Source organism: Rhinatrema bivittatum, chromosome 4 (assembly GCF_901001135.1).
Source record: "Rhinatrema bivittatum chromosome 4, aRhiBiv1.1, whole genome shotgun sequence".
Taxonomy (NCBI): Eukaryota; Metazoa; Chordata; class Amphibia; order Gymnophiona; family Rhinatrematidae; genus Rhinatrema; species Rhinatrema bivittatum.
Genome location: NC_042618.1, coordinates 295,100,745 through 295,128,088, shown reverse-complemented (window position 1 = coordinate 295,128,088; position 27,344 = coordinate 295,100,745). Strand labels below are relative to the sequence as shown.

The window sequence follows — 27,344 nt, the reverse complement described above, 5'->3', positions numbered from 1 at the left end:
CGGGTCGGAATGCTTTAAAGTAGATTGAGGAAGTGATCTGGCCATGGGATTTGAGTATAGTCTGTATTCTATGTTCTCTAGCGAGTTGTCATTGATGAAAGTTAGGTCTAATGAATGTCCAGCTTTGTGTTGGTTTGTCTGTGATTAGTTTGAACCCTAGTGCTTTCATTATGTCCATCAGTCTTTGGTATGTATTTGATAGCGGATGAACGCCCATGTGAAGGTTAAAATAGCCTAATATTTATTTTATTTTATTTATTTTATTTAAGGTTTTTATATACCGGCAATCATGAAAACATATCTTGCTGGTTTACATGAAACTGGAGTGCATTAAATACATCAACTCGAACTGTGGTGACCGAAGGAGCAGTTACAAATAACAAGGGTATGGTTGGTTTTGATGAATTTAGGTGAGTAGTTAGAAATTCGATTAGTGGAGAGATGTTTAACTCTAGACTAGGTGGACAGTAGATAAGGCAAATTTGAAAAATGGCAATTTCGTGGTTCATCAGAGGTGTGGCTGGTTGCAATTTACATTTAAATTTCTTTTCTATGATTAGTAGTAGACCTCCACCTCTTATTTAATCTAGGGATCGAGAAAACATAGTTTTTATTAGCTATTTGGTTTTTTAAAACTGTCTGACTCTTTCAGCCAGGATTTTGTGATTGCGATAAAATTAGGTTTTACGTCGTATAATAGATCTGTTACGATAGGGAATTTCTTAGTCGCTGATTGTGCGTTAACTAGCAAAAATGTTATCAGTACTTTGTTCAAATTGAAATTGTTGGATTTTTTTAGCTGTATTATATTTAAATTTACATTCCTAGTTTCTCTTGTATTGTGAAGGTCTGCTTGATTTCCCTTTAGTGTTTTTTCTATACTTACCTTTGTTTAGGCATACTTGAATTGGGTGTGTATCCATGGTCGTATTGCAATGATTTTCCATTTGGATTACTCAGGCTGTACGAAGGGGCAAGACGCCTCTGGACTGATTGGCGTGCTTATCTATCCCCCCTCTGCGCGCCTCGATGACGTCGAGAGCGTCCGCCTTGGGAGCGGAGCATGGCCTAGTCTTTCCAGAGTCCTCTGGCTGGAGCTGAAAAAAAGAATAATCAAAAAGGGAGAGAGATGAGACAGAAAGCTGCAGGTTAGCCTCAGATTGAGGTTGAGGCTTCAAAAACATAGAAGTATTGATCACTCATAAACGCAGCACTAATCTTAAGGATCTATTAGTTCCATCAGCCCTACCACAAGAACCAAAAATAGATACAAGACCATGATCCATGTGGGTCGTGCTCTATATGTGAAGTGAATCTCAAAACAGATCAAATTGTATTCAGTGATGACCACAAACCATTTGTACTGAATTGCTTTACAAATTGTAAGAGCAGCAGCATGGTATACACCGCTTGCTGTACTTGCAATAAATTTTACATTGAAAAAACATCCAGGCCATTAAACAAAAAAATCATTGAGCACAAGAGTGCAATCAAAAGGAAAGTAGAGAGAAAACCTCTGGTATAACATGCAATGTCAGCTGGCCATGTCTTCAATGATTTCAAATTTGTAGTGCTGATAAACCATCACTTAACTAGAGAGGAGGTAACATAGATATGATTCTGCTTAAATTAGAACAGGAATTAGTTTTTAAATATAATACGTACCAACCATCAGGGTTGAATCAAGAGATTGATTATAGTGTTTTTTTGTAATTTAATATAGGCGTTGTATATAGATTTAACTTTTTGTATATTTTTTTTAATTTAAAATTTATTTTTGTATACTAAGCAACGGATTTCACAATATGAAAGACCAATTAAGATGTTAGAGATACTTCTACGTGAAATGACAAGGAATTTTAATATATAAAAAATCTTAATATTTAAAATTTCCTAGCGTGTAGCCAGATGGACTCAGAACAAGTGGGTATAGTGTGCTCGTGCTAGCAGTTGGAGACTGATCTGACGTCAGCACGGGTACATATACCCCCACAGGAAGTGCAGCAATTCAGTAATTTCAGTCTTCAAAGCAGTTTGGAGCTACCTCACGCTCGCTGAGCGTTCTTCCAAATTCTAACGACTAAATTCATAGACGACATCTCCTAACAACGAGCCCCGCACTCCTGCGGTGATACCAGTTGGTCCCTCCCCCAGTTGAGTTTCCCGAGGTGATTTCCGTGGTCCCTCGGAGGTAAGTGCCTCGGTCTGGTGGCCGAATCGCAGCAGGGACCCAGCCCCCGAGCGCGAAGGGCTCGGGCGCGGCTTGGTCCCCAAGCGAGATGAGTTCGGGCGCGGCCTAGAGGCAGCGGGTGCACCTCCTTGAGCGTGGCGGTGAAGGTACTCAACCTCCCCCCCCCCCCCCCCCCCCCCCCCCCACAGCCGGAGACCGCCCGGGTTGCAGCCGGGAAGCGCCGAAGACAAGGTAAGGCGTATATCTTTACTTGTTGGTCTCAGAGGAGTAGCAGAGTGTGCCTCTGGGGCGGCCCGTCAAGAAGGTCGCCATTTTGTCTACCTGCTCGCCATCGCCTTCTACCTGGAGCGTCCCGCCTATTGTTACGCGCACGGCGATAGGCGCCCGTTCATAGGCGCTCGTTGCTGAGCGCTTGTTTTCAGGCGCCTGCTTTTCGCGCACAGCACAGACTCTTATCAAGTTCACTGGTGACTTGGAGCGTAAGAGTGCCCAGGCTTCGGCAGTGCCGGTACCTCCAGAATCAGGCATCAGTCTCTGCTCTGCATGCAACCTCAGGGCCACACAGAATGAGGATGCAGACTCCCTATGTGCCCAATGTGAAGAGGCCCTGGGAGTCCCGGGCCAGGGCCGGTTACAGCCCAGCGGTCTTGCCGGTTCCTCAGGGAATATTCTGGAGCCAGCAAGCAGTGGGGAGCAGCCAGTGAACCAGGGAGGCCTGGTTCCCATGCGGCCAGATCTGGCTTCGATCTCCTGGGTGGAATTATTCAAAGGGATTCATGCCTTTGTCACGATGCAGTTGGCTCCCCGACCGGGTCCGTACGTTCCGGATGCCCCTGGACCCTTGCGGCCTAGGCGCGGCCACTCGCCACCTGATAGCCCCAATTGTGGGGATTCAGACTACCCGGCAGGAGAAGATGAGTCCCCTGAGGAGGGAGAACTTCCCTCGGGGGTAGAACCTTATCGAACTATGAGGTGCTTCTTTCCCAGAGCGGATTTTCCAGACCTGATCTCTCAATGCCTGTCGGAACTGGCTCTTCCGGGCCATGACACCCCAGGGGAACCTAGAGTGAACCCCCTGTTAGAGGGCCTGCGCCAAACTTCTCACCACTTTCCCCTCCTACAAGTGGCACAGCAGCTAATCGATCTGGAATGGGCTGCGCCGGAGGCTCCATTCAAGGGGGGTCGGGCCTTGGTTGGCATGTACCCCTTAGCCCCGGCAACTAAGGACATGTTGGCGTGCCCTCAGGTAGACGCTATAGTTAGCGCAATTGTGAAGTGCACCACCATCCCGGTGGAAGGAGGGACGGCCCTCAAGGATACACATGACCGGCGTATGGACGCCATCCTGAAGCAGGCCTTTGAGGTGGCAGCCATGTCCCTACGAATTGCGACTTGCTGCACTGTGGTGACGCGTTCCTGTTTATCTCAGGCTCGGAATGGAATCAGCTCTCTCATTCCTTACTGACGCAGCCTCCGACCTCGTCCGTACGGCAGCCAAGGGAGTGTCATCCTCAGTGGCAGCCAGGAGGCAGCTCTGGCTAAGTAACTGGTCGGCCGACTCCTCTTCCAAGACACGTCTCACGAGAATGCCCTTCAAGGGATCTCTCCTGTTCGGCAGCGACCTGGAGAAACTGGCCAATAAATGGGGCGCCTCTCCTTTACCTTGTCTACCAGAAGACAGGCCACGCAGGAGACAGCGCCAGTCTTCTAGACCATCCAGAGGTAGAACCTCTCAGCGCTTCAACCCTTACGGGACTCACTACCACACACCTCGGTCGCAAGCCAGGAACCAGTCCTTTCGGCCTAAGCACAATAAGAGGGGAGCCGGCTCGAGTTCCGGCCCCGGCCGTACCCCACAATGACAATCAGCCGGCCCATCCGGGGGTAGCAGCCATAGGGGCAGGCTGACCCTCTTTTACCGCAGGTGAGCTGAGATTACCTCGGACCAGTGGGTCCTCACCATCCTCCGAGAGGGGTATTACCTGGACTTTCTTCGGCTCCCGCCAGACAAGTTTGTGGAATCTCCTTGTTCACCCCTCAAGAGGACGGCACTAGAAGTTACCTTACAGAGGCTTCTCTCCCTCAAAGCCATAATCCCAGTGCCTGCGGGAGAGATGAATTCTGGGCATTATTCCATTTATTTCATAGTGCCCAAGAAGGAGGGCACTTTCCGGCCCGTCCTGGACCTCAAGTCAGTCAGCCGCTTCCTACGGGTACCCAGCTTTCGCATGGAAACTCTGCGATCTGTCAAATTCAGTACAGCCAGGGGAATTTCTCACATCCCTAGATCTGTCAGAAGCCTACCTGCATATCCCAATCCATCGGGATCACCAGTGCTACCTACGCTTCAAAGTCTTGAACCAACACTTACAGTTTCGGGCGTTACCCTTCGGGTTAGCCACAGCGCTGCGGATCTTTACCAAGGTCATAGTAGTGGTAGCGGCGGCCCTCAGGAAGGAGGGAATTCTCGTCCATTCTTATCTGGACGATTGGCTGATCAGGGCAAGTCGCCAGAAGAGAGCCATCGGGCAACCAGCCGAGTAATTGCTCTTCTAGAAAGCCTAGGATGGGTAGTAAACTTGAGCAAGAGTTCCCTACAGCCGTCTCAGTCGAGGGAATACCTAGGAGTCCTATTAGACACTCAAGCAGACAGAGTCAGCCTGACTCCCAAAAGAAAAGAAAAGCTCAAGAATCGTCTGCAGGCCCTGCTGCGCGCCATCCGGCCCACAGCTTGGGATTACCTGCAAGTCCTCGGCCTGATGGCATCCACTCTGGAGGTGATACCATGGGCACGGGCGCATATCAGGGCTTTACAACGCGCCCTCCTATCCCAGTGGAGCCCGCGATCACAAACTTACACCGTACACCTACCTCTACTAGCCAGGGTGCGGAATCAGCTGCGATGGTGGCTGCAGCAAAGCCACATGAGCCGGGGGTCCAGGATGTCCTCTCCGACCTGGACCCTGCTCACAACAGACGCCAGCCCAAGGGCGGTGGAACAGAGAAGAGTCGGGATGGAACATCAACCGACTAGAGGCACGGGCAATCAGGCTAGCGTGCCTGCGATTTGCCCACAGACTGCGACACAGAGCAGTCAGAGTGATGTCGGACAATGCCACCACAGTGGCATACATCAACCGACAGGGCGGAACCAGAAGCCAACGGGTATCCCTAGAAATAGCTCCCCTGATGACTTGGGCAGAAGCAAATCTCCAGGACATCTCCGCCGTCCACATCGCCGGGAAGGACAACACGGCGGCGGACTTCCTCAGCAGAGAAAGTCTACATCCCGGGGATTGGCAACTGTCACCCACAGCGTTCCAGATGATTTTGAATCGGTGGGGGACCCCGGGCATGGACCTACTAGCGGACAGGTCCAACGCTCAAGTACCCAGATATTTCAGCCTCAGGCGGGATCCTCTGTCTCAGGGGATCGATGCACTGGTACAGCCATGGCCCCAGGGGATCCTGCTATATGCTTTTCCGCCATGGCCCCTGCTGGGCGCCATTATACACAAGATTCAGCGGCACAGAGGCCTAGTTCTTCTAGTGGCCCCGGACTAGCCAAGAAGACCCTGGTACGCAGACATGAGAAGATTACTGGCAGGGACCCCACTACCCCTGCCTCCACACAGGGACCTGCTGCGACAAGGTCTCATCCTCCACGAGGATCCGGCTCAATTCTCTCTTACGGTCTGGCCATTGAGAGGGCTAGACTGAAGACACGAGGATACTCAGGACCGGTGATAGATACACTCCTCAGAGCACGCAAGTTCTCCACATCGCTAACTTATATAAGGATCTGGAGAGTATTTGAAGCTTGGTGCGAAGCTCATAGCACCAATCCACATGCCGCTAAGATTCCTATCATTTTGGGCTTCCTGCAAGATGGTCTTCAGAAGGGTCTGTCCCTCAATTCCATCAAGGTCCAAGTGGCAGCGCTTTCCTGCTACGGTCCACGGAGTGACAGAAACAGCATTGCCACACACCCAGACGTTTCACGTTTCCTGAAAGGAGTCAAACACATTCGTCCGCCACTGAAGTGGCCCATACCTCTGTGGAACTTCAACCTAGTTTTGGACTTTCTAGCGGGACATGCCTTCCGTCCACTTCGAGGCCTGTCCCTCCGTTTGTTAACCTTGAAGATGGTGTTCCTGCTGGCTGTTTGCTCCGCACGCCGCGTCTCAGAGCTACAAGCACGGTCTTGCCGTGATCCGTTTCTCCGAATCACGCCAGAAGCCATCCATCTTCGCATGGTTCCTTCCTTCTTACCCAAAGTAATCTCACACTTCCACCTCAACCAAACCATATCTATACCTACCACAGAAGGTTTGAAGAAGTCAGAAGAAGGTCGAATTCTACGCCATCTCGATATCGGCAGGCTACTGTCCAGATACCTGGAAGTGTCCGAAGCAATACGAAAGACGGACCACCTGTTCGTTCTGCACAGCGGGAAGAAGCAAGGGGAAGCGGCCTCACGGGCAACTATCGCCTGCTGGGTCAAAGAAGTTATCAAGGCGGCCTACGTAGACGCGGGAAAACCACCACCTCTACAGGTCAAGGCTCACTCTACCAGAGCGCAAGCGGCCTCTTGGGCAGAAACTAAGATGCTGTCACCTGCTGAGATCTGTAAGGCGGCGACGTGGTTCTCCCGCCATACCTTCTCCAGATTCTACAGTCTGGATGTCCAGGCCAGGGAGGACGCCGCATTCACGAGGGCAATCCTGCACGGACCTCGGGCAGCCTCCCACCCAGTCCAGGAGTAGCTTTTGTACATCCCACTTGTTCTGAGTCCATCTGGCTACATGCTAGGAAATGTTGAGATTATTTACCTGATAATCTCTTTTCCTTAGTGTAGACAGATGGACTCAGCAGCCCACCTGGCTGCCAATATGCATGGGGTTTCACCGACTCAAGGTAAGCCATGTTTTAATACATAGGGCATCCACCCTGCCGGGTGTCGACGCCTTCCGGTTGAGAATCCTGGCTATCTCCAGCTACTATCAATCGGTCAGGGTAATCCTGTTTAATCGATCGGTCAGTACTCATATATCCATAACAGCTTTGCAAGGAAGATTATTGAATTGCTGCACTTCCTGTGGGGGTATATGTACCCGTGCTGACGTCAGATCCGTCTCCAACTGCTAGCACGAGCACACTATACCCACTTGTTCTGAGTCCATCTGTCTACACTAAGGAAAAGGAGATTACTTACCTGATAATCTCAACAATGCTCGGTTTGTTTAAATGATTACATATTCAATAAGTTCTCTCCAGCCCTCCCCCCCCCTTTTCTCCATCCTCTTTCCTCCTCTCTCCCCGTGCCCCCCCCCCCATCACACCCTGATTTCAGCACAGTTTTGACTAGGTTATTGGCATTTTTATTAATTTATAGCCAGTGCAGACTTATAGGTCATCTAGCGCAAGTGTTATTCTTTCACTCTTCTCTGGTTTTGTTTAAGGTTTCATCGCACTGTTAGCACTTCGTTTCACATTTTTCCCCCCGACTCTGCCTATGCCTGTTTGTTCAATATTAAGAATTTATTACAAGGAAAGCAATATCTTTTTTTTTATATAAATTTTCCTGGTTCGGCTAACTTTTTTTATTGAACTATGGTTAAACAGGTCGCTGGCTTGCACGATGTAAAATCTCTTCACTTGAATCCATATTACTTATGAGGATAGATATACATACACTGTTATGAGCTGTCACTCAAAGACCTTGACACAGAAGTATTTAAACACTTCCAGTTCTCAGCATACTCCTATTCAGTCAGTAACACGGCGAAACCTTTTTGATTCACTATCACGTTGTAAGTAACCATTAATGGTTGATTTTTGAATTGAGCGGAACAGATTTATTTAGATAATTTCACCGCGGTATTGACTTGATTTTCAGCATTCAGTAAAAAACTTAAAGGTTGTCTGATTCTGTTTACTTTCCTCTGCCCCTACCTCTGCTCATGGCCATCAATAAATAGCGATAGCATTTAAATAAATGTTAAATATATACTAATATAAAATATGAATGTGGTTTTAATATCTGGACATTTTTAGCCAGAGTATTGATCATAATTTCAATTAGAGCATATATACATTTAAAGCATTAATATTTTTTAGATTTAATATTTTACTAAGTGTCTGATTGTAATCAATTGATCTCTCAACTTATGTTTTTTGTTTGGTATTTTTACAACTTGAGAAATTGATTTCTAATCTCTCCTCTGGTAAAGGTTCATAGCTTCCAGCTCTTCAGTTTAGTATTCTGATATGTTATAATTTCCTATTTTGTTATGAAATTTAAATGTATTTTTATTAAGTATGTGTATGTCCTGTGGATTTTAATCTTTTTCATATGATTTATTAATTATTTTTATTATTTTGCATTTTTAATTGTGTGTGTGGTTATTTTGTAACCCCTGAAGCAGCCTTGTGCGAAACTCTGCCATAGTTGGGCTCTTTTTTTCAAGAGAGATATACAGCATGTGCAAATTATTGTAATCTAAGGCAGTTGGCCTGTTTTGCTTTAATACGTTCTAAATGAATATTTGAACACACAACAAGCTAAATTTATTTAGATATTTTATATACTGTCCCATGTGAATATCACAGCGATTTACAAATGTATCATCACACAGATGGGTTAGAGAAGTAGTTTTCATGTCCCATTACATATTAACTAAAGATATAGGACATAAGACGAGAGGTATAGAACATAACACTATCCCACACTGAAGTATTGCGTTAATATGTTTATATGTTCATGTTACCTCTAGTTATTCTTCAGGTTCACCAATAGAGCCTCCTCCAGCTGCAGCACCGTTGTTGCAACATGTCCCTCTCTCCCCTCCTGGTTCATTGTATTTTCCACCTATTGTTTCGATGTAAACAGATATGATGTGCTTTCCAATATCGGCATACAAAAGCTGTTAAATATAATACAGCAGATTTCACATAATAGCAAGTGCATTGTGTTGGGGTTCTTACGTTCACTCGTTAAATTTATACCTCATGCTTCAATTGAAATCTTGTCTGTCTTATTGTTCTCTGCGTTCTGATTATTTTAAGTTAGGTTGTGTGCATTTCTTAATAGCCATGTTTTTAAGCTTACTTTTAAATCTTTCTATCTGGTATCAAACATAGCATTTCAGGTAGAGAATTTCAGATTTTTGGGCCCACAATAGAAAAAAATCTTACTTGTGACAGATGTGTGCTCTGTATTGTGGGAATTCTATCCAGCTAATAAGTTAGGAGGCTAGAATTTTAACCGGATAAGTTAGGGGGCGTTCCAGGAGCATAACTGGGAGGAGTTGAGTTAGCTGGCCAAGTTAACTGGCTAACTCCACTATTCAGCCAGCTGACTTATCTGTTAAGTCTGGGCCAAAGAGATATCTAAAAGTTAGTGAGCTATATTTATTTATTTATTTTTATTTTAAAACTAGTCTATACAGTCGTTAAGTTAATTCACCATCACAACGGTTTACAGAAAGGCACAATAAGAAAAAACCCCAAAAAAACTATAATTGGTATAGATTACAAATTATTCATGTGCCAACATAGTACGGTAACATTTTAATAAGAAAAGACTTAATTAAGGTTTATATGTTGGTTGAAAAACTGTCAAGTGGTTCAAATCTAGCATTAATAAGCAATTGGAGATATTAGAGGAAAAAACTGATTATTTGGTGCGTCATCTTTCAACTGTTTTCCTCCTTCTCTATGTCTTTATAAAAAGCTTGTTTAAAAAGCCAGGTTTTCAGACTAGTTTTAAATAGTTTCAAATTTCTCTGCAGCCTTATTTCGAGTGGCATGGAGTTCCATAGAACAGGTCCAGCCAGCAACAGTGCTTTCTCCCTTACCTGAGTGAGGCGTGCTGATTTAACAGAAGGAATAGTTAGAGCTTTATTGGCAGATCTAAGGTTTCTGTGTGGCAATATTGCAGCTACATTATGGAATGCATCTCCATAGTTAAGCCGGATAAGCTTATCTGGCTAGCTTTGCTATCCAGACTGTCTGAATATGGATCTTCATAGACTTGACACCTAATTTAACAATTATTAAATTGACATACTACTCCTTACTCAGCTTTTTAAGACTTTAGCAACTCAACATATTAAGATGCAGACAGAAGTCCTGCAGTGAAATGGGGGCTATTCAGTCTCTTGCACAGTGGCACATGTATGTTATCTACCTGTTGGTGTCTAACTGTTTGTGTGCACCCAGTGCAAAGAACTTCTGGAGGCCAGAGTAGCAGACTTGAAGCAGATGGAGGTATATAGAGTCCTTTAGGGACATATTTAAGCAGTTCCAATTCCAACTAAACAGCCCTTGTGCTGCTTTAGAAGAACACTGTCACCTGGTAGAAGACCATCACCTTGCTTTGGCTGGAAATGGTTCTGTAGCTCGGACCTTCCCTTCAGGTGATGATTTGTCTCTCACATCAAGGATGTGTCTCCAGGAGCCTCAGTGCCTGGGAGGGAAAGATTAGGATGGCTGATGTAGTGTGTGATTTGATCATTAAGAAAGTAGATAGCTGAGTGGCTGCTGGATGTAAAGATTGCTTGGTAAGATACGTTTTTTGCAGGAAACAAACTGCCCTCTAGAATCCTTATGGGTATAAGGGAAGAGTAATAGTGGGGATGTATTATTCCCACCTGACCAGGATGAGGAAACTGACTGTAAAGCACTAACAGCACAATAATGGGAGACTTCAGTTATCTGAGTATTGATTGGGTAAATGTCATATCAAGACATACAAGTGGAGGTACAGTTCTTAGATGCCATCAATGACTGCTTGATTCAGCAGTTGTTCATGGAGCCAGTGAGAGGGAGAATTATGTTTAGTTCTCAATGTAATGCAGTACCTGGTGCAAGAGATAAAGGTGGTGGTACTGTGTGTGCATACTAAGTTCCTACCTAAGGTAGTGTCTGACTTCCTTCTTAAACAGCCAATTGTCCTTCCAACATTCTGCCCCCTATTCACACACAGCCAGTGAACAAGCTCCACACAGTTTGTACTGCAAAAGAGCCTTAGCTTTCTATCTGGAGCAAATCGGAGCCCTCAAAGTCCACTCATCTTTTTATTTCTTTTGGCATCAACAAAACTGGGAATTCCTTTGACAGATACCCTCTATCAAATTGGCTAGCAGATTGCATTTTCTGTTATGCTTAGGTGGGTCTGAATCTGGTGGGCTGTGTCAAGGCTCATAGCATCTGAGCCATGGCGGCATCTGTAGCCTATTAGCCTCCATGGAAGAGATGTGTAAGGAGTTCTCTTCACACATTCACCCGACGCTAGTAATTAGACAGGATCTCCCAATGCAACAATAGGCTTGGTTAGTCTATCCCGAGGAGCCTTTTTGAAATGTAGAACCCAACTCTATCCCTTCTGAAACCAGTTATTTTGGTTCCAGGCGACCCCTATAAAAAGACCAAACATAAAAAAAAAAAAAAGGCATGTTGCTACCTAAAATATTTTTCTGCCTGTTGTCACTTCAAGTTTTTCCTCACTTTTTTTTTTTATTTGGGGCAGTCTGTAGCTAGGGATTTTTCCAGGTGTGAGCACTGCCATCATGCTTGTCCTCTGGAGACATCACAATTGTATACCTGTAACAGGTGTTTTGAGTGCAGCAGGATGTCAGTTCTCGCAAAACCCACCTACCTCCCCTTGACTTTAGTTCTTCAAACTGAATGGATGCACACATGGATGCATGCAGTTTGGCATTAAAAACATTGTAGGAAGTTTTTTTTTCCTGCAGATAAGCAGGCTGAATTATCCATGCTGTTTAGGATGTTTTTCCGGGACGACTGGGCAGAGCTTAACCAAGCTGACAGCTTTGTTATGTGTGAGGCTATGCGTCCTTTCCCGCACGGTGCCATCTTCTCCAGTCATCTTCTTCCACGTTGTTGGCTGCACGCGGAGCTCACTCTCTCCTCGGAGGTTGTGGTTTTCTTTTCGAGAGGTTGATCCTTTGACTTCCGATTACACCTCCGCGGCCGCTGGGATTCAAGTTTTGCAAGAGTGGCAAAATAATGTCAGTAACGGACGAGCACAATTATTTCTATCTAAGCTGCTGCTCTGACCATGACCAGTCCAAGCGTCAGAACTGCGGCCGCATGTCTCCTAGGGCTCAGCGGCAACACATCAATATTGCCAGGCTCAAAGAGGGTAACTCGGGTTCCTGTGCCCCCAGCTCCGATCACCTCAAGAAATCAAAAAGAGCCTCCTCTGTGGGACCCCTGGAACAGAGGTGAGGTCCAGGGAATAAAAGACCCGACTCATAATGCCTGCGGCACAGAAAGTGTCAGGAGATGCAACAACGCATCCGCCACGGCACCCAGCATCTGGCGTGGAACCTGACACACTCATACGATGCATCGCCCGGCACCAAGCAACATGCATATAAAGGACATGCCATGCATGCGTCGAAACGAAGCACAAACACAAGTTGGCACTCGGTACAGTCAGCCGACGGACTTGGCTCGACATGATGTTTCGGCTAGAATGTCAAAATGCTATCAATGAGCACCAAATTGATTTGAGAAGGATTTCTACAACTCAATTGAAAAACCACAGATTAAATCCTTCATAATAAATTTATCACATGAATATATGAATTCCAAGTCTCAAAATGAGTAGAATGATTCAAAAAATTAACTGATGTGTGTTATCAAAAAAATTTTTTTGGAAAGAGAGGAACGTTTCATATATAATTATCATAAATCCCCACCAGGGTGATATAATTGTGGTTATAATCATAAACGAACCTCCTCCATCCAGTGTTGAAACAAACATGTGATGACGCCAAGTGACAATTTTTCAAAAACTTTTTTGTGGCATATATAAAAATATCTTGTTAATAGTGGTGAATCAAATCACTCCAACAATAATAATTAGTAATGTAACAATCCCGGCAAGCTTGTAATGATCCCAACAAAAGGGTATAGATGGATGTTTGAAGCACTTGTAAAGCAACCTAGATGGGCATAGAAAATTTTTTTCTGAAGGCTTAGTGACTAAGCTCATTCAACAACCCGACTTATCTGATGGTCTGATGGGTGACCGACGTAGCCACGTTTCAGGTCCATTCAAGGACCTTTCATCAGGGATGTCGTCCTCCTTGGATGTCTCGTCAGTGAATGTTGAGCCGTTGCCTGCTAGGTCTCAAGCGTGAGTCCTTGGACTCTATCCGGATCTGAATGTCGACACAGGCACGACTAAACTCTACGCAAGACACGCCAACGCACCATCAGGATGGATCCTCCAAGGATTCGGCTTCACCAGCAGAGCCACTAGGAGTCATCCTTCCGGATTTGAATCTTGTGTTCTGAGGAGCAGGTGCCTGTCGTAAGGTCCAAGAACTCCTCTCGATCCTCAGTCCACTCGGACCTGTTGTCGTTCTCCAAGCACGAGATCGGCACCGCTACTGCAAAAGTATCACAAGCTATCTGCTTCGGAGCATGTGCAGGTCCGGGCCCAGGGCCCTGATTCGGACATCCTTTTGGTGGCAGTACCTCCTAAGATGCCTCCCCCCCGGCGAGACCTCAGCCGCTGCAGCAACAGCAGGCCCAAAATTGACAAAGGAGCCAAAGACAGCAATGCCTGCCGCTGACTAACAACAACAAAGCCCCAGTAGAGTTTTTAGAGACACCAGAGCCACTTTTGCTGCTACATATAGGGGGGAGGATATCCCATTTTTACAGCTCTTGGGAAGCTATCACACCCAACTTTTTGGGTCCTCTCCATTGTCAAGGAGGACTACTCTCTACATTTCAAGACCATACCCACTCTTCCCCATCAAGTGAGCCAGCATCAGTTCACCTTGAGGAACCTTTGCTGCTTACAAGAGGTGGTCTCTGTGCTGCACCAGCAGCGTTTGATCCGATGGATTCCCAGGTCACAGCTGGCCCAAGGATTCTACTCCCAATACTTCCTCATTCCCAAAAAATCGGGAGGGCTGCACCCCATCTTAGACCTCAGAGCTCTCAACACGTTTCTCGAGAAGGAGTAATTCAAAATGCCTCTCAAGTCCATTCTTACCTTCCTCCAACCCAACGATTGGATGTGCTCGCTGGACCTCAAGGATGCTTACTCGCATATTCCTATGCACTGTTCCTCCTGGCGATACCTGTACTTTCAGGTCAGTCAGCACTACCAGTACAAAGCTGAGAATCTTTACCAAATGTCTAGCAGTAGCAGTGGCCCACCTAAGGAAGTAGGCAATCCAATTGTTCCCATACCTTGACAACTGGTTGCTAGTGGCATCCCGACCCCAACACCTTGCAAAGCAACCTACTGACTACGATTCAGTGCCTAGAAGGACTGGGATTAATAATTGAGAAGTCCAGCCCTCAACCAATGCAGAATCTCCAGTTCATCTGCGCCTGCATAAGGACAGCTCAGGGACGAGTAGCCATCTAATTAGTACCCCACACCCATTTGCACATACAACGGCTGCAATGGGGTCTCAAGTCTCAGTAGACAATTCTCACAACTGCTGTCCCGCCATGTACGTCTGACCCCTAGCATGAAATCAGACCTAAACTGGTGGCTTCGCCCCGCAACCCTCTCAGTAGGGGCGTCTCTTTGCGCCACCCCCCCAGTTCATCAGCTGATCCTCACCATGGACACCTCAAGCACAGATTGGGGGGCCCACTTACATCTCATTCGTATGCAGGGACTCTTGCCCTGCTGGGAGAAGGTCCAGTAGATAAACCTTCTGAACTCCAAGCAATAAACAACTCGGTACGCATGTTCAAAGGGTTCTTGAGTGGAAGAGTGGTCATGGTCCTCTGCATAAACAAGGAAGGAGAGTCAGGTTCCTGGATGTTGTGCAGGGAAGCGGTGTACATACTAGAGTGGGCGGAAGAGCACTCAATCACCCTGCAGGTGACCTACCTACCTGGGGTGGAGAACTCCACAGCGGACAAGTTAAGCAGGATCTTCCACCTGCACGAGTGGGAGCTTCATCAAGAAATAGCAGAGTAACTCTTCTGAATCTAGGGCCTCCCACGAGTAGATCTTGTCGCAACGGAGGACAACAGGAAGGTGCAGGCATTCTGTTTAGTGTACCCCCAGCCAGAAACGTCTAGCGCTAGATGCGTTTCTCATAACGCTTACCCCCCTGATACCACTCATTTCGAGAACCGTGCAGAAGTGTATAGTGGACATTGCTGACCTCATTCTGATTGCTCCAGAGTGGCCCAGACAACCATGGTATGCCCAACTAGTGTGCTTAAGAACATAAGAAAATGCCATACTGGGTCAGATCAAGCCCAGCATCCTGTTTCCAACAGTGTCCAGGCCATAAGAACCTGGCAAGTACCCAAAAACTAAGCCTATTCCATGTTACCATTGCTAATGGCAGTGGCTATTCTCTAAGTGAACTTAATAGCAGGTAATGGACTTCTCCTCCAAGAACTCATCCAATCCTTTTTTAAACACAGCTTTACTAACAGCACTAACCACATCCTTTGGCAACAAATTCCAGAGTTTAATTATGTGTTGAGTAAAATAGAACTTTCTCCGATTAGTTTTAAATGTGCCCCATGCTAACTTCATGGAGTACCCCCTAGTCTTTCTACTATCCGAAAGAGTAAACAACCGATTCACATCTACCCATTCTAGACCTCTCATGATTTTAAACATCTCTATCATATCCCCCCTCAGCCGTCTCTTCTCCAAGCTGAAAAGTCCTAACCTCTTTAGTCTTTCCTCATAGGGGAGCTGTTCCATTCCCCTTATCATTTTGGTAGCCCTTCTCTGTACCTTCTCCATCGCAATTATATCTTTTTTGAGATGCGGCGACCAGAATTGTACACAGTATTCAAGGTGCGGTCTCACCATGGAGCGATAGAGGCATTATGACATTTTCCGTTTTATTCACCATTGCCTTTCTAATAATTCCCAACATTCTGTTTGCTTTTTTGACTGCTGCAGCACACTGAACCGATTTCAATGTGTTATCCACTATGACGCCTAGATCTTTCTTGGGTTGTAGCACCTAATATGGAACCCAACATTGTGTAATTATAGCATGGGTTATTTTTCCCTATATGCATCACCTGGATTTCCAAGCAGGACCTTCATTTAGACCGATGCGCAGTGTGTCGCTATGCCTATTAACACTAAAGACTGTATTCTAGGTGGTGAAATGCTTGGCCCGTCGCATCTTGGAACTACAGGAACTATCCTGTCAGGAACCATTCCTTCGATTTACTCCAGGAACAGTGATGCTTCACACTGTCCCCTCCTTCTTATCAAATGTGGTCTCAGAGTTTCACTTGAATCAATCCATCTCCTTACCGTCACCGGAGGGACACAAGGACACAGACTCCCTCCTTCTTCGCCATCTATACATTGGCAGACTCCTAGTGCGGTACTTGGAGCACTCGGAACCGGTGCACAACACAGATCGTTTCTTTATTCTTCACGGTGAGAAGAAACAGGGCGAAGTGGCTTTGTGAGCTATTACAGCTCGCTGGATCAAGGCAGCTTATGTAGAGGCAGGGAAACCTTTACCCCTCCAGATCAAAGCTCATTCTACTAGGGCCCAGGCAGTATCCTGGGCAGAGGCTAAGCTACTGTCTCCTGCCTATATCTGTTGAGCAGTGACGTGGTCTTCCGTACACACCATCTCCAGGTTCTACTGCCTGGCTGTCCAGGCTTGAGAGGACATAGCCTTTGCAAGGGCGGTGCTAACGGAACCACAGGTAGCCTCTCACTCTGTTTGGTGGTAGGTTTTGTACATACCACCAATTCCGAGTCCATCTGGCTACACACTAGGAAATGGAGAAATTACTTACCTGATAATTTTGTTTTCCTTAGTGTAGACAGATGGATTCAGCATCCCGCCCATGGCTGCCCAAGAGAGGCGACAACGAATCGCCTATGAGGTGAACCTCGATCCCATATGAATATGGTTAAGCTGTTGCCCTACCCCTAGTTCAGGGCATCCACAGTATGGCTGGTTTTGGCGCTTATGTTGGTTGAATACACTGGCGGTCTCCAGTTTTTAATCAAGTTTTATAAACAAAGGGTTTAATCAAGTTGTATCCAAATTCTAATCTAGTTCTTCGATAACTATGTCCACAATGGCTTTTTGAAGAGAATACTGAAGAGCTGAGGTGACTGCAGGGGTATATCTAGGGTGACTTCAGCTTTGAAACCTGACTCCATCTCCCATCTGCTAGCAGAGGAACACATCTGTCTACACTAAGGAAAACAAAATTATTAGGTAAGTAATAAATAAATAAAATATAGGCTTGTGTTGGTCAGTCACATTGTTGAGTCTGTGTATGGCCACAAGGTGGCATCTCGAACAGTGGAAGGTGCACAGTGCAAAGGCACTATGCTCTGTTTAAAAAGCCCTGACACGTAGATATAGATATACATACACGCAAGAACAGGCACCCACGCGCGTGCACACAGGATTGATGTTGACCAGACAACCCGACCAACGCCGGGGACTATATGCTAATATGCTTTGCCTGCAAAGTCCTGTTTCTCTCGCTTCCACACAGGGACAGACAGGCGTAAGTGCCCATAAACTCACACACACACATTGACCATTATAGACCAGACTACTGGAGCAAAGCGGGCACTTTTCTTTAGTTTGTGGATAAAAATGAAAGGGAGACTTAGGAAGATGACAAACAATGAGATAATCACAAGGAGCCAGCAAGTTAGTCTTTTCATCAGTGTGTGACCAGAAAACTGCTGGAGAATTGTACACTAGATTTTGACATCTTCTTCATGTGTGATGGTGGTTTGAATCTGCCCTATCTCATCTTTTAAGAATATCCCTTTTCTGTTCAGAAAGGGGTTTACTTAATTGCTGTCTGAGATCGGATCATAAAAAAGGATTATAGCTCTGTAATTGAAGAGTTGCTCAGGATCAGCTGATGGGGCAAGATGAAGTTTTCTTATATCTACTCTTTTTGCAGTGCCTGGAAAATAGTCACTATTTTGTTCTCTTTCTTCCTTTAGCAGAGATTTTGAATAAGTGATATGACTCTCCTATTCACTGCTAGGATTTAATTAGAATGACCCAGGATTATGAAGCAAATTTTATTGCAAGTAAATGGAGTTTGCTTACTTTTTAAAGCAGCAGTTCTATATACTTGAATGGAAGATTCCAGAATTCTTTGTGTAATTTCCCCTGCCCTTGTTTTGCTTTCCCACAGATATACCGGCCCTCTGTTGGAGGAGGAGGCATTCTTAAAGGCAGTAGAAAGTGGCCTCTCTTCACCTGAGTTCTCAGAAATCTGCTCCTGGTTGAGTTCCCAAATCAAGCTACTGTGCAACCTGGAAGAATGTATCACATCGGGTATTTCCATAACTTAAGTCATGCTTTTGTTTATTTATTTGTTGAGTTTTATATACCGTCATTCGGTAGAGCCATCATAACGGTTTACAAAAATATACATTTTTCTTAGCAGTTGTGTAACAGAAAAACAATTTGAACAATATCAGAAATAAGCATATCAAGTCCAGAGAACATTATTAGGTTGGAAGAGGAGGATATGCAGTTCAGGGTGAAGAGAATGTATTAAGAGGTTTATAACTGAGAGTTCAGTTGAGAGTTGGAATGAACAGACATCTGAGGGTCAGTGTAGAATTTGCGGAACATTAGTGTTTTTAGGTCCTTTTTGAATATTTTTAGGTCGTGTTGGGTTCTCAGGAATTTAGGTAGGGTGTTCCAAAGTTTAGGTGAAGCAATTGAAAAGGCTCTTTCTCTTGTGGTTGCCAGATGTGCATCTTTGATAGGGGAAATGTTTAGGTAGCCTGAGTTATTAGAACGTAGGTTTCTTGGAGGATTTTGAGGGATTATGTTTAGGGTGTTAAGACCTTGATGATCTTTGTTTAGAATTTTGTGGATTATGGTTATTGATTTGTAAGCAATACGTGCAGTAATAGGGAGCCAGTGAAGTGAGGTCAATATTGGTGTTATGTGTTCATTTCTTTTTGTTCCAGTTAGGACTCTGGCGGCTGAGTTCTGCAGTATTTGGAGTGGTTTGAGGGATGAAAAAGGTATTTCAATTAGTAAGGAGTTGCAATAGTTGAAGGTGGAGAAGATAAGAAATTGAAGTACAGTTCTGAAATCATAGGAGTTGAGAAATGGTTTCAGGTGTCTTAGGGTTAGGAGTCTGTGGTATCCTACTTTAGTTTTATTTGCTATGTGGTTCTTGAAAGAAAGTTCTTTATCAATGATAACTCCGAGGTTCCTGGTGTGGGTGGTAGGGAGTATAGTTATCATTTGTTTGTCAAGTATTGTCAGGGGTGGCGGAGTTGGATTGGGTTTTTATCCATGAGTATTATTTCAGTTTTGTCAAAGTTGATTATGAGTTTCAGAGAATTTAGGAGATGTTTGTTTGAGATAAGTAGTTCTGAGGTTTTCTTGTAGGTGTCTTCAATCGAATTTTGTATGGGAGTGAGGAGCTGAATGTCATCAGTGTAGAGGAAGTGTGTGATTTCATATTCTTTTAGTAGTTGGCAAATGGGGAGAAGGTATATGTTGAAAAGGGTGGCTGATAAAGCTGATCCTTGAGGGACTCCGGTGTTGAGGTTGATTATTTTTGATAGGTGGTTGTTGATTAATACTTGGTATGTTCGATCAGATAAATAGGAAGAAAACCAACGTAAGGTATTGCCAGTTAAACCAATTTGGGATAGTCGCTCCAATAGTATATTGTGGTTCACTGTGTCGAAGGCGGCTGAAAGGTCAAGAAGAATGAGCAAGTATTTTTCACCTTTTGTCAAAGCCTCTTATAATAATGTCATTTAGAGAGATGAGGAGAGATTCTGTGTTTAGGTTTTTTCTAAAACCATATTGGGATGAAGGTAGGATGCTGTTTGTCTCCAGATAGTCATCTAGTTGAGTGTGTACGACTTTTTCAATGGTTTTGGCTATGAACGAAAGGTTTGATATGGGACGGTAGTTGGAAAGGATTTCCGGATCTAGGTTGTTCTTTTTAAGGATTGGTTTGATGACAGCGGATTTGGGGTAGTTGCCTTCGGTCAGTGATAAATTGACAATTTTGGTGATGGTTTTTGATATGGTAGGTTCAATTGATTTGAGGGTTGTTATTGGGATGTTGTCTAATGGATGGCTGGTGGGGTTAATTTTATTATAGATTGAATTTCAATGGTGGAGGCAGTGTCAAAGTTTGACCATGATGAGGTTATCTTGTTGTTAAGTTTGCTGTTCTGGTTGTTGTTGGTTATGTTGAATTGGATTAGATGAGAGATTTTGTTGAAGAAATCAGCAGTCATCACTTCCATGTTTGGTGCATGAAGACTCTTGGGTGATTTTGGTAAGCTTCTGAACTATTGCGAATAACATTCTAGGGTTATGATGAAATTTGGAGATTTTGTTGGAGAAGAATTCCTTTTTCGCATTGTTGATGATATTATTATATTGAGCTAAGTTCACAATATCAGTGAATTGATGACAAATCTTCGTACAGGCAATGTTCTAAGAGTCAAAATTTAGACATTTGTAAAGTATGGGGCCAATATTTAAAAAAAAAAAAAACAAAAAACCTGAGCTCCTAAATTTAGGGTTCTGTTAGGTACCTGCCTATTTTCAGCAGAACTAAGGAGCCTAAGTTTTTGTTTTTTTTTTTTTCAATTGAAAATTCACATATATTTAAGCCTGATATTATTTTGCCTAGATTTAGGCTCTTAAATTAGGTGCCTAGTTCTGAAAATTATTGTTCAGCTCCTAACTTTGTTTCCCTTCCAAAACTCCAGCCCTCTAACACTTTTTTTTTTTTTAGTCTCCTAAATTAGTAACAGTCGGCAGAAGAAGACCAAATAGTCCATCCAGTCTGCTCAGCAAGCTGCACATGGTGGCAACTGCCATTTTATGCAGACCACCTCAGACGCCCTCTGTCAAGGGCAGCAACTGCCGCACTGTGCAGGTTTTCCCAAGTCTTATATTAAGGGTAGTAATACTGAGCAGATATGCAGAGTAAACAGCACACACACAAAAATAAATAAGATTAATATGGACATCCAGGACTTCACTTACTCACATCTGCCCTCTTTCACAAATCAAGACCTCATACACCAAAGTTTGGGTTAACAGGGCCGCAGCTTCATTAAACACCATGGAGGCCCGAGCCTCACAAATAAACATGCATAAATTCCAAATAACAAACTCCATGACCGACCGCCGCTTCCCAAGCAAGACAGTCGGCACCAGCCACCCGGCTCGTCCCTCCAGCCCTTACACAGAGTTCAGACCCCCGCCTCCTCCCAGCAAGAAGCCAACACGGTGGAACCCCGCCACTAGCCAGCAAGGAGTCAGACCAATGGACTCCCGCCACCTCCCAGCAAGGAGCCCGCACCCGACAACAGCCCCAGTTGTCAACCATCACAAATTTTATCAGGCAACCCTCCTGCCCATTAACAATTATAAACTGTAGCGGCTTGGGCCATCTGCCATAGACATGGGTAATTAAACCCGTGACCCCCAGAGATGCGGTCCTGATTACTGCGGAAAGAAATCCTCCAAAGCCTCCTGAATCGAATTGAGGAAAAGATCCATGCTGATAAAAGACAAATGGACCTCATCCTTGCCAAACAGCCCCGTGACCTTGCCCCATGACCACTCATACTGGATGTGTTGGCCCCCCCAAGTGCGCCAGCCAGGAACCTATCTGCTGGTTAGCCTTGGCCCTACACCGCCCCCAGATCACCCTCTCCGATTCAGCAGGCCTTAAAATGATATCTGACCAGAAAAGACCTGTGGTTGGTAACAGGATAGACACCAACATCAAGTCCTTCTGGACCATGCTGATGAACTGTCTCCCCGACCAGCGTTCCCCGCTCACGACCCCGCCGCACGCAGGCAATCAACTCGACTCACACCATTCCCCGCTGCCCCAGCCAATGCATCCTCACCCCCCTGAACCGAACGAGACGCACAGACGACGTCACGAACCCGTGACCTACAAGGGGATTTAAATCCCCACCTGATCTCCAGGCGTCGCGCGCCGAAGGTGCGCAACAAAGGGGCCTGCCCCTTTGTGCGCCCCTTAGTGCAGCCCCGAAGAGCTGCCCGACAGACCACCTAAGACCACTTTTCGATTATCATCGATTTTCTAAATCGCACTCTGCTCCCAAGACAGGACTACTAAACACAGACCAACTCACAATCCCTCCTAACTCTGACAAACTAACTACAACCAACGCGACCTCCATCTGCTCTCCTTCCAAAACTAAAACCACAGAGGAACGCTACATTGACAGCCTAACAAACTAACTCTAGCCAAGACCAAACAAACTCTAAACAAAACCACTTTCGAAACCATTCAAGCAACCACACACTCACCACCTGACATCCAGCACCGACACCCATCTAGACGTCCTAAAAGCACACATCATCTTTCACCCTTCCTCACTCAACCTAGAAACTTACAAATCAACGAAACTAAGCAAGAACACGGAAGAACACCAGAACTCCTCACTCAACCTAGAAAATTACAAATTAACGAAACCAAGCAACTAAGCAAGAACACGGAAGAACAACAGAACTCAAACAACCTCTGAACGATTCCCCACCTAACAAGATGTCTCCTCAAACAGGATTCAGGCACCTTATAAGCATCCCTATCAAAAAAAACATCAAAAACCTAATCTACCTCACCTTCTTCCTTATAAACGCACAATCACTGACAAAAAAATTCATACTAATATCTGACCTGATACAGGACACAAACCCCGACTTCATAGCAATTACAGAAACTTGGTTTAAAAATACTGGTCAAGTGATACTGATTCAGATCACAAACAACGACTACAACTTATTCTCAATCCCTCGTAAGACACGCAGAGGAGGAGGACTTCTCTTAATAATAAAAAAGAACCTTGCAATGATTCGGATCACCAACAACCTTCCCAGTAAATACGAAATCGCTCTCTTCGACTTCGAATGCCTACAGATATACCTGATCTACTGTCCCCCCAAGCTACTAGAAAATGATATCTCCTCCACTACTGGAATACCTAATCACAAACATAAACACAAAGAAACCCACAATAATCCTAGGAGATTTTAACCTCCACATAGATGACAACCCCAGATCACAAAACAGCCAAACCCTAATAGACATGCTTGCCAGCCTTAATCTGACGCAACAAGTAAACATCCCCACTCACAAGGCAGGACACACCTTGGACCTAATTTTCACCAGTCACCACTTTTATGACACATCCGTCTCAGCCAACCCAATCCCATGGTCAGACCACCTCCTCTTACGATGCAGAACAAGCAAACAAGCCGACTCACCATCAAATAATATCAATATCACCTCATTCAATTACCGACCTCCCTTTCAACTAAACCTATTAAAACAAGAGCTAGGAAAACAACTTAATAACCTAGACCTCTCTACCAGCAACAGAGCAATCCAATCCTGGATACACCTAACGGAACAAACAGCTAATAACATAAACCCCATAAAAACAAAACTGCTAAGGAAAACCAGAGATAAAAAAAACCCCATGGTTTAACGCACAGCTCAAATCGTTGAAAACAAGCCTCAGAAGACTGGAAAAAGAGTGGAAGAAAACAAAATGCTCAACAACCCTTCAAAGATACCGCACCCAACTTGCCATCTACAAAAACTTGATTACAAACACCAAACGCGACTACTACAGCCAAAAGATAAAGAACGCAACAAATAACTCCAATGCATTATTCAATATCGTCAGAAACCTCCCTGAAGAGAACAGTAACACCAATACACCCACTTCAAACAACCTAAGCCATGACCTAGCTATATTCTTTAAAAGCAAAATAAGCAAAATAACAGGAAATTTTCAAAGCAAAACATCCACAGAAGACAAACTCGGAACAAACTCCATAACCCCGTGGTCAGAATTCAAGCCCATATCAAACTTAGAAACTGAAAAAATGCTAAAAAAAAACAACCCTGCACGCCACGACCTCGATACTATCCCAACACGCAATATGAAAGAAATAGCACACATCATCGCACCAACAATTGCCGCCATCATTAGCAAATCGCTAGAAGGAGAGCTACCAGCAAAATTAAAAACCGCAACTATCACCCCTATACTAAAAAAGAAGAACCTAGATCCCACAGATCTAAACTACAGACCAATCTCAAACCTCCCCCTACTCACAAAAATGACCGAGAACGCAGCTCTTACACAACTCAATGAACACCTTGAGGACAACAACATTCTCCACGATGCCCAACACGGATTTAGGAAAAACCGCAGTACGGAAACTCTCCTTGTCAACCTAACAAACAAGATAATTAGGGGATTCGACAACAACCTAAGCCACATCCTCATCCTACTCTATCTATCCGCAGCCTTCGATACCGTAGACCACACATGTCTACTTTCGAGGCTAGCCAGCATTGGTCTCACAGGCAAAACCCTCAACTGGTTCAAATCGTTCCTGAATGACAGATTCTTCAAGGTTACCATTAATAACCAATCCTCAAATCCTCTCCCACTCGAAACTGGCGTACCACAGGGATCTGCACTCTCGGCGACACTCTTTAACATATATCTACTCCCTCTCTACCACCTCTTATCAACCATCGGAGTTACTTTCTATATGTACGCCGATGACATCCAACTCCTCTTCCCAATAACATCCACAATAGAAGAAACATTAAGCACCGCAGCCAAACACCTAAGCACCATCAGAGACATGCTGAACCACCTAAAGTTATGCCTCAACATGAATAAAACAGAATGCATACTCATAGGAAGAAACAACCCAATACAATCCTCCACATCCCTCTCTCTACAAATAGAAAACATCAACATCCAACTAAAAAATTCAACAAGAGACCTCGGCATCTGGATCGACAACGAACTCAACTTAAAAAAGAACATTTCTATCAAAACCAAAGAAGGCTTCCACAAACTTCACGTCCTCAAACATCTAAAACCGCTACTCCACCAACATGAGTTCCGAACTGTTCTCCAATCACTCATCTTCAACAGCCTCGACTACTGCAACTCCCTCCTGATTGGCCTACCAAAAACCACCCTAAAACCTCTGCAACTACTACAAAACGCCGCAGCAAGAATTCTAACCGGGAAAAAAAAATCTGACCATATCACCCCAGTCCTTAAATCACTTCACTGGCTCCCAATCGACCAGAGAATCAAATTCAAAGCATTAACTATAGTTCACAATGCATTACATACAACGGACAACACCGCTCTCAAAGAACTAATCCAACCACACAAACCTCAAAGACTGACCAGATCTGCCAATAAACTTCACCTTGAAATTCCCTCACTTCCTCTAGCCAAACTCACCAACACCAGGAACAGAGCGTTCTCCATAGCAGGCCCAAATTTATGGAACAACATACCACAACATTTAAGCTCAATTCATGACATCAAATCCTTCAAAAAAGAACTAAAGACCTGGTTTTTCAGCCAAATTTTTAGAGATGGCGTGGGATAAGAAATACACTCTCTTCTTGAACCGTTACACTTCGACGTTCCCAATCTATTAACACACCTTCCCCTCGTCCCTCTTCCAACCAATCCCTAGACATTACCTGCATCACCCGACATACTCCAATCTCCTTTTCAGACCCTTACCAACGATAAATCATTTCTCCTGTTTAGCACTTACGTTGTTTTTTCTGGTCTATATGCTATTACAAGAATTTGATATACTAGCTCTTCCTAAGGAATATCTCATTCATATAAATTTTCAATTAATATGTTAAATAAGGTTCTACGTTTTGAATGTTAAATATGGTTCTAAGTTATATGTATGTATGATGTTGTTATCCTGTAAACCGGAGTGAAGGCAAAACGCTATACTTCGGTATATAAAAAAATCCAAATAAATAAATAAATGGGGACCATAAAGTCGTCCACACACATGTTTATGAGCCCAGTGAATGTATGAATGCCCTATGATCCAAACGGACTTCCCAGCATGCTCCGCACCTGCAAAGAAACCAAAGTTAAGCACTGCTCACATTTGCTTAGGCCTGGGACGGATGTAACCCTCATATGCGTCCGATCGCCATTTGCCAATCCTTCGGATCACACACTCTGACAACCTAGGCGTTGCCGCCAAAGTCGCCGCCCCAGTCCTGAAGGAGTGCGTTCCAAAACACCTAATATCGAGCCCCACAGCTGTCAACGCTAAACGAAGGACCGCCTCAAACTGGTACTTCGTCAAGGGTCGCATGTCCACGTGTACCAGAAAATGGACCAATCCCGAAACCCAATACTGACAATATTGTGCCGCGTTAGCAACTGGACAAGAACACAAGCCAGGAACCGACTGCATCACAACCAACATACCCTTGCCTTGCTGATCAGTCTTGGACCGTGGAATGCATATCGTAGCCAATTTACTAGTAACCACCATGTGTTTGGCCAGGATCCCGGGGCACTCCACACTGGAAGCCGACCGTGCAATGAGCTCGCTGACCCTGAACCCCCCCGAAAAAAGCAAAAACAAAGGCCGTCCGAAAACACCGTTTCATAGGGCGAAGAGCAAATACTCAGCAGTGAGTCCCAGAGCAACAACAAAATATTGTGCGTGATTGGCCAGCACCTGTCCATTCCCCTCCCCACTTCTCTAGCCCAACCGGCTAACAGTCTCCTGACCAAGAACCTCCCTATCGGAAAACCCCACCCATGGGCATGCATGAAGAAAGAAAACCCGGAAAGCTGCTTACCCACCGCTGCCTTTGAGCGACCTTCTTCCTAGCATGCTCAAGAAAACGCAAAAGCGAAACATCCGAAACCGGAACCCCCACCCACCCTGCTGAAGACAAGAATTCTACCACCTTGCGAGCCCCGCCCACGTAACAGGACCACGTGGAGGGGGCTAATGACGTCCGCAGCAGTTTCCAGGCTTCGGGGAACCAAACCTCCAGAGGAAAGACTGCACTGAAGTTCCACGGGGTTCCGCATCCGGAGCCAGCTCTCGGAACAAGTCCCACTTGAAACGAGAGTGTCTGCCTCTCCATTAGCAACGCCCGGCACATGCCGTGCCCATATGGTCACTTTCAATGACATACATTGCATCACCAGCTCCCTCAACAATTTCGATACCAAGAGGCACCTCGCCGCCCTCTTGTTGATCACCTCCACAACACCCATGTTGCACCAAAACACGAC

The 27,344-nt window shown here is 45.0% G+C and overlaps 1 protein-coding gene across 1 annotated transcript in view; it reads left to right on the top strand.

The window, feature by feature from the left end:
- FAM98B (family with sequence similarity 98 member B) overlaps positions 1–27,344 on the top strand; it is a 197,801-nt gene that overhangs the window by 31,532 nt on the left and 138,925 nt on the right. Inside the window, 1 exon segment of the mRNA XM_029600204.1 lies at positions 18,377–18,519. Within this exon segment, the coding sequence (XP_029456064.1) occupies positions 18,377–18,519 (143 nt within the window).